Source organism: Trachypithecus francoisi, unplaced genomic scaffold, assembly GCF_009764315.1.
Source record: "Trachypithecus francoisi isolate TF-2019V2 unplaced genomic scaffold, Tfra_2.0 Lachesis_group10, whole genome shotgun sequence".
Lineage (NCBI taxonomy): Eukaryota > Metazoa > Chordata > Mammalia > Primates > Cercopithecidae > Trachypithecus > Trachypithecus francoisi.
Window position 1 is genome coordinate 45,722,649 of NW_022681455.1, and position 14,955 is coordinate 45,737,603.

Genomic DNA, 14,955 nt, shown 5'->3' on the forward strand with positions numbered 1-14,955 from the left:
CAGCCGCCGCCTGCAGTGGACTCTTCCTTTTCCCTGGCGTCTCTCTTGGACCAGTGCTAGTCTCGGTTACAGGTCTAGTCTTAGATTGGGTAGGTTTTAGATTTAAAGGAGCAGCTCGAGTCCTACTTTAAGAAGCAGAGTCCGACTAGAACTCTTCAAACTCTATCTGAAAACAGTGGACTTTATGGTGATTATTCATTTCATAGTCTTTTCCTACCTCAACCAGCATCTCTCTTCTCAGTTATGGTTTTTTTATTTTGTTTTTTTTTTTTTCCAGAAGAGTTTGACTGGACCTGCAGTTAGGTGTGTGGGGTTGATCGCGAATTTCAGGATTTTGATCTTCAATTTATGTATTTTCTAACTTGGAGACCCAGTCTTTTTGGTTTCCTTCTTCTCTGGCTCTGCTAGTTCAAATAGTATGGGTAGGGAGGCATGCCCTTTTAGGATGGAAATGTTGGCCATTTGCTGTGTACTGTTACCAGTTCCTGCTTACAAGTGTCTCATGCAATGAGACTAAGGAATATAAAACGTGATTTGCTTCATATCATTCAGAATGCCAGTGGTAAAGACAATATCAGAATTCTGGGGCTGGGTCAAGCATGGCAAATAAGTGAATGCATCTGCCTCCCATTCCACCTCCATCCCCAGGGCTGTCAGTGATAATTGGTCAGAACGCTTTTCATCATTGCCTTCCTGGTAGCCATGGCCAGGCTGCTAGAATTTACCCCAAATGACCCCAAATCCCTGCACCCTAGGGAGACAGTGGCAGCAAAGCCCCCACAAGTCTGGGGCCGGGTCGTGGGCCACCATGTACTGATCTGTAACTTCGATGAAATCACTTTTTTTTGAGTTTAAGTTTGCCATTCATAAAGTACAGCCAGTGACTTTGCTACCTCACAGAGGATTTAATGACAAAATGACAGTGGGAGTGCTTCCATCGAGTACTTCTGCAGATCTGAGCCTTGGAATCCCAGTTGTTTGGTTAGCCACTCTTTTAGTCAATTTTTGCTAACACAATGGGATGCTGTGGCTGTTCCATCACTTATAGGACTCATATGGTTAGGGAACTAAGCGACTAACTCGTCTATTAAGCAATAGGCGGTTCTAGTTCCCAGCCCATCATCAAGCAGCTTCAAGTCAGAACATTCCTGCACCAGGGCTTCAGGCTTGCTACCAAGCCTGAAAGAAATGCTGCGCAGACTTTTCCACGGGAGCGCCTCAAAGGGCAGAGGAAACTGAAGGGCTCCTTCACTACGCCTGCTCTCCCCGATCTTCTGGCATAACCCAAAACAACCCCAAATCTCCTAAGGAAAATATTTTCATGTCTCTTGTTTTATCTGAGAATGTATGTGAATTTTATTTTAGAATATGTATGTTTTTGTTTTAATACAAAAATAATGTTTTAACTTACTAATATCAGTTAAATGTCCCTCTTTAAAAACCCTTCTCCATTTGTCCACTTCTTGTATTTCATGCCTTCCTATCAGTTAGGCTTTGGTGTCTAATATATAACATCTCAACCAGTTCATAAATTTCTGCTTTTAATATAGCCCAAGTTACCACTAGCGCAGGCCACAGGAAAATACCAGGCTGTCCTGTCTGAATTCTGGCTTTTTTGAAAGATTTTCTTAGGAACAATTTATCATTTAGTTTGCAATTTTTAAAATAATCTTAATTGACCACATATGTTATCAAATAAGGGTTGGTCTTGCAGCCTCTGCCTCGCTCGCCATCTCCCCGCCACCTCCCACCCCCTCATTTGCACATGCGCACAACCTCCTGCCAAGATGTCAGAAAATTAATTATGCCACTCTAGGCAGATACCATCGCAGGAAAGCCTCTCTCTGATTTAAGGTAAGATTACCGATATTGAAACTGTTATTTTTAGAAGGGAAAGGCTATCACTTTTAAACCTCTCTCCCTCGTTTTTCCTAGTTCCTTCTCTCCTAATTGTGGCTCCATGTTTTGGTAGCCATAAGTCATTAGTGGTTTTTAATTTTTCTGAAACTGAAATAAAGTCTGAAAGGGTGGATTTGTCCCTTTTTTTCCTCCTTTTTTCCTTTTTTTTTTTTTTTTTTTTTTTGCTGGCTAATCGGAGGAACGCAACCACATCTGAAGCCACTTGGCTCATTATGAATTTCATGGAAACTGATTCTCTGAAAGTGTTTCCATATGTGTTCCCAATATATCCCATCCTCTCTAAATGGGAGCACAGACGTGTGCATGGGCTGGAAATGGCTTCAGGATGTGACAGGGCAGTCATATGACTGCCACGGCACCGTGGGTGGCCCCTTCTGAAAGACACGGTGTCCTGGGTGCTGGCCTCCTTCCTGCAGCGGATCTGGTTTCAAAGACTATCCACCCTTCCTAGGATTTAAAAAGTTCTTAATCAAGGCCTAGCAGGAAGATCTCTCTCATTTTTCCTCCCTTTTCTCTCCCCCTCCATCTTTGGCTCCTTCCTTCCCTTGCTCTCCCTCCCTGTGTGCATACACACTCACTCACACTTCTACTGCCTGCCCCCTTTCCCTTTACAAAAGGAAATATATTCTTCCAACAATATTCTCAAAATTTGGGTGGGTTTAAGGAATGGCTGAATTTTTTGAAAATTGCCAGGTTTTTTTTTTTCCTCTCTGTTTTTCCTTCAGCATAACATACTTTCTTAGCCTTAGGATCAGCTAGTTCTTTCAGAATTTCTGAGCATGCAGTGGAAAAGTACAATTCATTACAACACAGAAAACAAATATTTAGACTGGATAGTTGAGGCACTTTCCCTCTCTTTTGCAAAAGAATGGAGTTTGCTGGTCATTTCATTATCTTAAAATGATTTCACAATCTCATTTTGCTGCTTTCTTCTCCACCAGGATGATCCATTGCATGTCTTCCATATATGGTACATTTTCCTAATTATCATCTAATGAAATGAAAAGTAAAACTAAGTTAGTGATGGATAGTTGATCATTTTTTAGTGTGAGGGGAGAAATTCCGGGAAATTTAGAAAATTGGTCCCTTAGAACCTCAGTGTGGAAAATGCAAAGTAATATTTTGCATATAGTCTACATTTGACTTTTGGATAATGTTTATATAGCATTTCTACCTCTGTCATGTTTACCTGCTTGAGACTTTGGTAGTAATTCATCTGCTTAGCAAAATTTTTTGAAGCATCTGTCTTCTCAGCACCATACTGTGTATTAGCTGGGATCTGGAAGAAGAATATGTCGTTCTTACTCTTAATTTGCTTCCTCTTTAGTTGGAAAATGAAAATTCTTATCTAAAACCAATGATAATACTTAGGAATGTGTGCAGCAGTAAGATTTCTCTACATAAATATCCAAGGGTTGTTTGATAAATGAAATATTATGGTAAGAATTTGTATGCCCAGGAAATCCTTGTGTAGTGGTGAGATTTGAAGACAGTGCTTGCTTACCTTGGTCTGACGGAGAGAAGGGAGAAAGTCATGGGTGCTGTGGAGAGCATGGGCAAAGCTCCCTTGAGTGTCCTGAGTATATATCACTCCACCAGGAAGAGGGGCCATGCTGAGGAGCAGTGGGATATGACTTTGAAATAGGGCAGAGGACTCTGAATATGCACATAGCCTCCTTCCTTTTCACTCCTTTATTACAGAATTGCTCAGATATGCCTTTTGAAAGGTGGCTGGCCTATGCTTGAGTAAGGGGTAATACACTCTTGTTTTAAGGCCCTACTGCCTGTGTGACTTAAAAAGGCAGTAAGTGGAAAAATTTCCCTTTTCATGTGTGTTTTCATAGAATGCAGATTTCAAGAAGCTCAAGGCAGACCCTCTATGTTTTCCTCTGCACCCTGCATGCTTTGTCAGGGTGCAGAGGTAGAATAGAATGCTGGAGCTGGGACGGAGAATCGTGTCGGAGTCTGGTGTTACCGCTCAGATCTACCATGCCTGCAGGCTTCCGTGTCTATAAAACTCATCTATGGAACTCATCTATGATTCTTGATGACTCTGACTTCTGCTTCTGCATACTAGTCTAAAAATTCAAACAAGATGCTAGTTTCACTCTCTGTTCCTTTAAACGACTCACTCTAAGATTATGATCTTAGTGGCAGCAATTAACCCAGGATCATGAGGAAGGATGAGTATGCTTACCTAACAGCAGGCCATGCGTTTCTGACCTGGCCCTCGTTCCCCTTCGTCTAGTCTCCCCAGGGCTCCCTAGTGTGGATCCACACCCAGATACTGGCTGGGAGGCAGGACAGGTGCTGGGAATGAAGAGGAAATAACAGTGGTAATAAACCAGAGGCATCCGTTTACTAGTGTCAACTGCTGTTTTGGGGGCTCCTGTCTGCAGTGTGAGGTCAAGTGATGCAATAATGCTTGGGAATAGCTTTGAATGCTCTTTAAGGAGAGTTTTACAGGGTTTTATAAATATGGAATGTATTCGAATTACATTTTAGGTTTGATGTCAGCCTTGCTCAATGCTTTTCATATCTTTTTCTTTTGTGTTAAAACTGTACAGAGTTATTGTACAGAGTTCCCAATCCTTAGACTAATTTATGTATTCATTCATCCATCCAACCTTGCACCCACATTTTTTTTTTTCATTTTAACCTCTTACAATGTACTAGGCTCTGAGAGGGCTATGAGAGGAAAACATATTCTTTGCCATCCAAAGCTGACTTTATAGTTGGAGAAAACAGACTAAGAAACAGCTAATAATTCAGTAAGAGAGTGAGTAAGAGCGCAAAAGAGTGATACAGAAAATAAATGCTATTGGAACAGAAGTAAAATAGGAAATTAAATAATAGAGCTGTTGGTAAGGGGGCAGCCAAAACATTTAAAAGGGGGAGAAGATTCTTGGTTACCAGGGGAGAGCAGCTCCACGTAGGTCTTGTGTATTACATGTTCCAATAGAAAGAACTCTGAGAGGGGCTTAATAAAACGTTCTTGGGATTTATTTGAGATTTGTTGAAGCAATAACTGCTACCATTTAAAAGGCCCCAATGAAGCTTTGAAGTTAACACCTCATTGCTGAGAAGTATGATGGCTTTTCATTCTGTACCTTTATGCCCTCACATAAAGTGGGCAGAGGACTCTGAATATGCCAACATATGTTCAGTCTGGATTCAAGGCTCCACTTCCTTTTTTTCTGCCCCGACCTGCCTGCTCCACGGGGATGTGTGAATGTACCGCACAGAGGCCAAGAGGACATGGGGCATGGGGTTTCCCAGCTGACAGCCCCAATGGCAAGTACCTAGTATGTTATTTTGCCCAAATTCCAATTTCTTTTTGTTCTAGAGATCACCTTACCCATTTTCCATCAACCAACCATTATTTATTGGGGGCCTAGTCAATGAGAAAATGTATGTTAAAGTAAAGGCCTTGGTAAAGGCCTACAAATGTCAAACATAGGTGTGACTGTTACGAAGTTCTGAAGGGGAGGCAAAAAAGTATCAGACACATCTCTACCCTCCACAGCTACTCTCAGTGCGAGCCAAACGTGACGCAGGATAAGCAGCATTGGAAAGCAGTGTGTGAAAGATGCCACGTGGAGGATTGCAGGCCCTGAAAATTAGAGATCAGACATTCTCTTTGATTCCCCCTTATCTTGGTTTCACACACTTTCCACTTGAAGACCAAGAAACCTAGTTGGGTAAAGAGAAGCTATTTCCTTTTCCCTCATAGACCTTGGGAGGAGGGGCAAGATGTTTTTACTTTTATTAGTGATTTTATTTTTATTTGTACTCCATGGAAATTTTATTAATATATTCTTCCCTGTGTATATTAGGTTGTGAAAAATTGCTGCCGCCACTGCCGTTACTATTTTAATGAGCAAAGTTCTTGCAGCTCTCTTTATGACAGCTACATTTGTTTGCAAGCTGTTTGGCTTTGGCTAGGGGTGTAGACAGCAGTTTTGGAATGAAATGCATCTGTAGGAAGCCAGCAGGTCCTAAGGGGATCATACCCTTGACCTTGGTCTCATTCACATGTTGCCCTGAGCAACTAAACTAATTGCCCATTATTTAGCAGATTAGATCAACAAGGCCTGAAAGAGTTGTTAATAATATCCCAAAGATAGGAACTCTCACTGGGGCAGCACTTAGGCAGCAGAAGAGTCAATTTAAGTATTTTGAGATATTTTAAGTATTTTTCATTTAGGCAAACCAACCTCTAAGATAGCAGAGGGGTGTGTGTGTGTATGTGTGTGTGTGTAGATAGATCTGTGATCATGTTAACCAGATTCCTTAAGGGTAACTAAGATCGCATATCCTTTGTTAGAAGTCAAAGAGGTCTGTCTAGCTGTGGCTGTGATTTTGTGATACTGAGTAAATGGCTTCCTTTCTCTAGATATCACCCTTCCTATTTGTCAAACAGGGGTTAGATTTGCATTACCTAAGCAGTAAATTAGGAGTTTAGACTTTTCCATCAGAGTTCCTCAACCAACATAATGGAATATTTGAGTAGCTTAGGGGATCTGGGAGCATAGCCTAAAGCTGTACAAGTGCAAAATTTTTGTTGAGGTCATTTTTTATTTGACTTTGACTAAAAATTCACATAAATGTTGCATTCTCTTCCACATTATATTCATCTTTATTGTATAGTGTATTATTTTCCCCAAGTTGAGTAAAACCAGCCCATTGGGAAAAAGCACAATGATTATCTTGGGCTTCTAGTAACTCCTGGCAGTCCCCCAGGAACCCCCAGATGTAGGCACATCCATTTTAAAACTCTTAGCACCAAGTGATCTAGTGTTGGCTATAGCACTCTCAACTTCTCCACTGTTCAGCAAAGCCTAATAACTGAATGTACTTTGTATATGGAGGAGATAACATGGATAACAGCAAAAAGAATGGATCTGTGCAAGTTGTTCCTTGCTATTTTAAAAAGGTCTCCAAACCACCTTTATCTATCCAGTGAGTTGTAGTCCGGAGTTTTAAACGGGCTCTTGGGAGCTCTGAGGGGACCAGGCGTATCACTGGGGGAGTGGCTGAGCTTTGGTTTTATATTTATAAAATCAGATTGGGGTTGCACTACCTTTAGAACTCTAGGCTTTCATAATGTGGACTCTTAATAAGTCAGATTTACGTTTTGCTTACTTTAGTTGATGTAATATCCAGTTCTGTGTTTGTAAGTTTGCGGGTACAATGTGGTTGGTGACACAAGATGTGACTAGTTTAGGATTCAATGTCAAAACAGCCCAAGAAGGGGTTCTGGAAGAAAACCTGAGTTCATGTACAAAACAGAGATTAGAAGCAAAGATACAAACTCATTCAATGAAAGAAAATTTAATGATATTATTTGCTTCTGTAACAATTATTATTTTAAAAATTGAAGATTAGGAAGGAGTTTATAGTCTTTCTTTTAAGTTTAATATTTCTGCCACCACCCTATTGTGATTATTTTATAAGGGATCTCATGTCGTACTAGAGCAAATTGCTACTATTTCTTCCTACAGAAGATGTTGCAATATGTTTCAGGAACATTTCTTGGTAACATAAAATGACTAAACAAATTCCAGAAAATTCTATTGTTTGTAAGTTGAAAAATCATCCTATAATCCCTTTCAAGTCAACATTAGCGCTCTTTGTCAAGAAAGAGTCCATTCTCAAGACATTAAGACTCAAATGCCTAAAAGTGATTGGTTAAAATACTGTAAACCTAGCGGAAATTTGTTGCATTGTTTTCTATAAACCATAACCAGAGCTCATTAATTGAAAAACGAATGTCAATTTGTGTTAGCTAGCATCTATAAACCAAAAAGGTACAGTGATCCTGGCGTGTGATGGGCAATAAAAACATCAGCAAAATGTATCAGGTAAAATTGAGAGGAAGGAGGAGGGAGGAGTAAATTCAAAACCATATTGGAGTTTACTGCCAGGGGCCCACATAAAGAGTTTTAATGAGGTTTCTGCATCAAAATAAGTGAAAACATATGGAATTGTAATTATTACTACAGTGTATTTTAAGTACAAATACACCTGAGAAGCAGTTTTTACATTAACATGTCTGTGTGAACTCCATGCTTCTGCAGGGGGCACACGTTGGGGTTTTAAGTGCAACTTCTTTCTGATGCACACTGTTCACGTTATTCTGGTTTTTCTTATATCATCTAACTATTGAACTTAATGCATACAGAAGTGACCTGCCCATCGCTATTAGTTCTGCCAGCTCAAGGTCCCCTGGATGCCCTGCAATGCAGAGGCTGCCTGAGGAACAGCTGTGGCCTCCATTTGGCCTCTGTATTATACCAGGCAGGGCACAAGCACTGGGCGGGGGAGATGTTGTGGCGCATCTGCTCCCATTTCTGATTCTGTCGTAATCACTGCTTCCACATTTTTAAACTTAAGCTTGTCAGAATTTCGTTTTGGGGAGGAATAGGTAGAGGCTAGTTGAGGATGGAAGAATTTATAAAAAGCAGAGAGTGACTGCCTGGGCTATGTTAGTTTTGGTTCTTCATCTTGAAAGTGTTTGCTTCTGGCCTTAGAAGCTGCTCCCTAGCTTTTACCCTCTGCTTATGGGCCTGCGGATTCTGGGAAAATACTAATGAGGGATGGGAACCTCTCTGTCTACCCCTCCCCTAAGGCTGTTGCTTCTCCTTCTCTCTTGGAATTCATGGTCATAGAACATTAGAGCTGGAAGGGAACTTAGAGCTCATCCCCCTCATTTTACAGATGATGACACTGCCACCTCTGACTTCTGCCTCTGGCCTTCCACTCTCAGTAAGAAGAGCCAGGCAGGTGAGACTTTTAACAATTGCTGGGCTGGGCAGGGCTGGGCTGGGCTGGGCTGTCTGGTTGTTACTGTCCGATTTGTAAATTTTGTTAACTATATGTTGCTTTTAAAGAGTCACTTTATATTACAAATGCACATGATGGCACTTAACCCTTGCATTTTATGAAGATTATAAGCAGTGTGCATTTTAACAAAAATTAACAACCTTCAGTCAGCACCTTTAAAGAAAAGTGTTCGGATTATTCCCTTAATAAATATTGTAATATCCGAGAACAAGGTCTGAATAAAAATGAGGTGAAGAAATACCCATTCATTAAAGTCCTCAAGAATTGTTTAGTGCTTTCCTTTATAGCTAAAAGCTGTAGGGAAAACAAATATATGAGATCCGAATAATCAAAATATTTTAGAAGGGATCAATATTTTAACAAGAGCACTGGTATTAGAAAAGGGCTTGTTACAATTCCGTCAATTCTAGAAAAATAATAATAAACCCAGTCTTTAAAGATCACAACTACAAGATTGTAGCATTTCAGAAAACTGATTTCCACATGAAATGGTATATAACGGTGGTTTCATAAGTTCGGCACCAGAAACATCTATTAAGGAGGCCTACCATTAGCTTTAGACGTGAAAGGGCTTCACGCTTTAGGGGAAAACCATCTTTGCCTTTAGGTTACTGCTTCAAGTTGACTTGAAGCTGGTTCTGTAGGGTGTGGTGCTGGGGCCTGAGAGACGGGTGGGGAGTGCCCTCCTCTTAATCTCCCCTAGGCAGCGAGCCTCTCGCAACCGCTACTGTCAGCACCTGGCCTAAATCAGTTCACAAGTCTCCCATCAAGACTTGAAATGCAGTGATTCCTAAGGTACCATGCCCCCTTGTGCCTCCTAACTCCCACTTTCAAAACCGACTGATCGGCCGGGCGCGGTGGCTCAAGCCTGTAATCCCAGCACTTTGGGAGGCCGAGACGGGCGGATCACGAGGTCAGGAGATCGAGACCATCCTGGCTAACATGGTGAAACCCCGTCTCTACTAAAAAATACAAAAAATTAGCCGGGCGAGGTGCGGGCGCCTGTAGTCCCAGCTACTCGGGAGGCTGAGGCAGGAGAATGGCGTGAACCTGGGAGGCGGAGCTTGCAGTGAGCTGAGATCTGGCCACTGCACTCCAGCCTGGGCGACAGAGCGAGACTCCGTCTAAAAAAAAAAAAAAAAAACCGACTGATCTAGTAGCTTATGACCCTCCGTGTCCACCCCCAGAGAGAGAAGTTATGAGTTTCTGGTTTGATTTCACTGTTGCTAAGATGAGACTTCTGACAAGATTTTAAATTATTTTAAGGCGTTAAAGGAAATGATAGGAACATGATAGGCTATCTTTTTGATGTTCCTTCATGATGAAGGAGCCTGCCAAGAGTAAATAACAATAAGACATTATTTTGGAATTTCTTTATATTGAGTTGAGGAAAATAAACTTGTCTGACTTAGTAAAAATTTCACTTCAAATATCTAAAGTGCAACGAGAAACAGAGAAAAAAAATCCATGAGGATTTGGTCTTAAAGTCTGGTGAGTGAACCTACGTGGTCAGAGTGTTGGGTTGGTTTACACATTGACCTGGCACACATGTGGGTTTTTAAAGCCCTTTGGATTCTCTGGGGTGAAAAACTTAAGGATCAATGCTGTTAAGACTACAAAGTGGGGGAAAAAAGACTGTAAAGTGACTGGTGCATTTGAAGGTCTGTTTGTGACTTGCTGTTCCTTTTTGGGAAAGCTAAAGTTTTTTTTTTTTTTCTTGTAACAATTCTATCATTATTTTAATTGATATTTACAGATTTTTCCCTCCATCTTCTGTTATAATTTTTAGGTGCTTCAGAACTGGGCCCTTTTTCAGACCCCAGGCAGTTCCCAAGCATTTCATCCCTCACTGAGAGCCGCTTCTCCAACCCACGAATGCACTATCCAGCCACCTTTACTTACACCCCGCCAGTCACCTCAGGCATGTCCCTCGGTATGTCCGCCACCACTCACTACCACACCTACCTGCCACCACCCTACCCCGGCTCTTCCCAAAGCCAGAGTGGACCCTTCCAGACCAGCAGCACTCCATATCTCTACTATGGCACTTCGTCAGGATCCTATCAGTTTCCCATGGTGCCGGGGGGAGACCGGTCTCCTTCCAGAATGCTTCCGCCATGCACCACCACCTCGAATGGCAGCACGCTATTAAATCCAAATTTGCCTAACCAGAATGATGGTGTTGACGCTGATGGAAGCCACAGCAGTTCCCCAACTGTTTTGAATTCTAGTGGCAGAATGGATGAATCTGTTTGGCGACCATATTGAAATTCCTCAGCAGTGGCCCAGTGGTATCTGGGGGCCACATCCCACACGTATCAATATATACATATATAGAGAGAGTGCATATATATGTATATCGATTAGCTATCTACAAAGTGCCTATTTTTTAGAAGATTTTTCATTCACTCAGTCATGATCTTGCAGCCATAAGAGGGTAGATATTGAGAAGCAGAAGGCTCAAGAGAGACAATTGCAATTGAGCTTCAGATTGTTTACTATTTAAGATGTACTTTTACAAAGGAACAAAGAAGGGAAAAGGTATTTTTGTTTTTGTCGTTTGGTCTGTTATCATCAATAACCTGTTCATATGCCAATTCAGAGAGGTGGACTCCAGGTTCAGGAGGGAGAAGAGCAAAGCCGCTTCCTCTCTGTGCTCTGAAACCTCACACCCTCACGGTGGCAGCTGTGTATGGACCAGTGCCCTCTGCAGACAGCTTACAAAACCAGTTGAGGTGCACTAAAGGGACATGAGGTAGAATGGACGCTTCCATCACAGTACCATCATTCAGAATAACTCTTCCAATTTCTGCTTTCAGACATGCTGCAGGTCCTCATCTGAACTGTTGGGTTCGTTTTTTTTTTTTTTTTTTTTCCGTGCTCTAAGAAAGTGACTTCAAAAATAACTGATCAGGATAGATTATTTTATTTTACTTTTTTTTTTTTAACACTCCTCCTCCCCTTTCCCCACTGAACCAAAAATAAATCCTATCCCTAAAACCTGCCTTTTCCTTTTATGCAAAACTGAAAATGGCAATACATTATTATAGCCATACTGGTATAGATAGTGTTTGCGTTTGGCTATGTGTTATTTGTTTTCTTTTTTTTAAATTATGAATATGTGTAAAATCTGAGGTAACTTGCTAACGTGAATGGTCATATAACTTTAAAGATATATTTATAATTATTTAATGACATTTGGACCCTTGAAACATTTCTTAGTGTATTGATATGTTGACTTCGGTCTCTAAAAGTGCTCTTTATTAAATAACAAATTTCTTCAGTGGTCTAGAGCCATATCTGAAATATTGCTAAGCAATTTCAGTTCATCCAGGCACAATGTGATTTTAAAAAATACTTCCATCTCCAAACATTTTAGATATAGATTGTTTTTGTGCTGTATGAAGGAAATGTTATGTTTAGTTCTTTCAGATCTTTGAATGCCTCTAACACAGCTTTGCCTTTTAAAGCAATAATTAGGGATTTAAAAAACAACCTTTAGCCCTTTATCAGCATGAAATGCTGGAGTGATGTGGTTTTCTAGTTTCTTTGGGGTAATTATGACTCTTGTCATATTAAAAAGACAAGCACAAGTAAATCATTGAACTACGGGAAAATGTTCTGTGATTTCATAGTTAAGCAAAACTCTAAATCGCCAGGCTTCATAGCAAAGACATAGTCAGCTTAAAGCCACACATGTGGATAGAAGATCAATTATGAGACACCTAGTACAGGAGAGCAGAATTGCACCAGGGACTCTTAACTAACCAGCCTTACCAAACAACACATCAGGGGAACCCCAATCTGCCTTACCCAAGGCCCCACTGGCAACTTTCCACAGAATTTGCATTTAGAGGAGCAGAATGACATCACTGTCTTTTGGGAGTAGGTCCTCTGAAGAGGCAGCCAGGTTCCAGCAGGTAGCTGAGCTGAGAGGACATATGGCCCGTGGGGACCTACAGACAGCCTTTGACATTTGTATTTCTTACAGTGGAGGGCCAAGGAGGGCAAGGGTGTGTGGAGTTTGGTGTCTACTACTGTGTACGAATTTGAGCTAGAGCCCTTCTGTGGCATGCACTTTGACCACTGCCACATTTTTTAATTGACCAAGTGCAAATCCTTAATCCAAACAAGGATCATCTAATGACACCACCAGGCCAATCCCTGCTGTCCTCCCTGAAAAGTCAGGGTCCCTTCATTGGAATCCTCCACCCACCCAAGCAGAATTTAGCAGAGATTTGCCTTCAACCCCTAATGGCCCCCTTGTTCTCTGGTCCTTCTCAAACCCACCTTTTTAGGCCACCCAGCATTGCAGGACAGCGTGTGGGGCAGCTGGACCTGTGCTTCCTGCCTGGGAATCTCCCTTCGAATTCATCCTGACTCCTTCTAATAAAAATGGATGGGAAAACAAAACACTTTGCCTTCTAAAGGCTGTATACCAAGTATGCTTAGATAAATAAGCCACTTTTCTATTACTTAAGTAAGATGGAAGTAGTAATTGATACTATTTATTGTTTGTGTGTGGTAGCTTGAAGCACACCACTGTCCATTTATTTGTAAGTGTAAAATATGTGTTTGTTTCAGCAGCACTTAAAAAAGCCAGTGTCTGGTTACACATTTCAATTTTAATTAATTGACATAAAAATGTTACCGCCAGTGCCAGCTGCATCCTATTTAATTAAAAAGGTACTATATCTGTACATTATTTTGTAATGTTAAAAGGGCTTTTTTAAGTTTACAGTACACATACCGAGTGACTTTAGGGACGCTTTTGTGTTGAAATGTTACTATAGTGGCTGCAGGCAGCAACCCAGAAACACTTTAGAAGCTTTTTTTCCTTGGGAAAAATTCAAGCACTTCTTCCCTCCACCCTCACTCCAACCACCCCGATGGGGGTAATTCACATTTCTTAGAACAAATTCTGCCCTTTTTCGGTCTAGGGATTAAAATTTTGTTTTTCTTCTTTTTTTTTTTTTTTTTTTCACTGAACCCTTAATTTGCACTGGGTCATGTGTTTGATTTGTGATTTCAAGACCCAAGCAAAGTCTTACTACTACTGTGGAACCATGTGCTAGTGCCTGGGAATTAAAATAGCGTGCTTCTCTGTGTAGCACAGACATTGCTGGAATGTATAGTGTGATCAGCGCAGCCACATTTTTATCCATTTCAGTTGTCTCACAAATTTTAGCCCATGTCAGAGTTCCAGAACAGGTACCACAGCTTTGGTTTTAGATTAGTGGAATAACATTCAGCCTGGAACTGAGAAACTTAACAGATTAACTATCATTTGCTCTTTAGGTGGTCTCACCGCCTCTCCCCTGCCAGGGCCCTTTCAAAATGAGCAGAGAAGTCCACACCATTAGGGACCATCTGTGATAAATTCAGAAGGGAGGAGATGTGTGTACGGCTTTAAGGATTCCCTCCATTCCAAGGAAAGGGACTTGCCCAGACTCCAGGTTAATACATGGAAACACGAAGCATTAGCAAAAGTAACCATTATACCTATGGTATTTGAAAGAACAATAATAAAAGACAATTCTTCCAAACCTTGAATTTGTTGTTTTTAGAAAACGAATGCATTTTAAAAATATTTTCTGTGTGAGAATTTTTTAGATGTTTGTTTACTTCATGTTTACAAATAACTGTTTGCTTTTTAATGCAGTACTTTGAAATATATCAGCCAAAACCATAACTTACAATAATTTCTTAGGTATTCTGAATAAAATTCCATTTCTTTTGGATATGCTTTACCATTCTTAGGTTTCTGTGGAACAAAAATATTTGTAGCATTTTGTGTAAATACAAGCTTTCCTTTTTATTTTTCCAATTGCTATTGCCCAAGAATTGCTTTCCATGCACATATTGTAAAAATTCTGCTTTGTGCCACAGGTCATGATTGTGGATGAGTTTACTCTTAACTTCAAAGGGACTATTTGTATTGTATGTTGCAACTGTAAATTGAATTATTTGGCATTTTTCTCATGATTGTAATATTAATTTGAAGTTTGAATTTAATTTTCAATAAAATGGCTTTTTTGGTTTTGTTATGTGTGTACCTTGGGTCTTTTCTTGTTCACGGTTTCTCCCTAGTCTGATGTCTACTCCTGCTTACACCTGGGCACTTGCCAGGGCTTGTTAAGAGAAGAGATGCTGTATTACTGGGGAGAAGAAAAAAAATCTTGGTAAAAC

The 14,955-nt window shown here is 40.7% G+C and overlaps 1 protein-coding gene across 5 annotated transcripts in view; it reads left to right on the top strand.

Moving 5' to 3' along the window:
• RUNX2 (RUNX family transcription factor 2) overlaps positions 1-14,955 on the top strand; it is a 242,214-nt gene that overhangs the window by 112,948 nt on the left and 114,311 nt on the right. For 2 of the 5 annotated variants that reach the window (XM_033217353.1, XM_033217357.1), the window contains 2 exons: positions 8,641-8,706; positions 10,556-14,813. The exons of 2 other annotated variants lie outside the window; for them this stretch is intronic. In XM_033217353.1, the coding sequence (XP_033073244.1) occupies positions 8,641-8,706; positions 10,556-11,034 (545 nt within the window). In that variant the 3' untranslated portion in view covers positions 11,035-14,813. Of the gene's footprint in view, positions 1-8,640; positions 8,707-10,555; positions 14,814-14,955 lie in introns of those variants that run through there. One more of the 5 variants, XM_033217354.1, reaches the window with a different exon arrangement.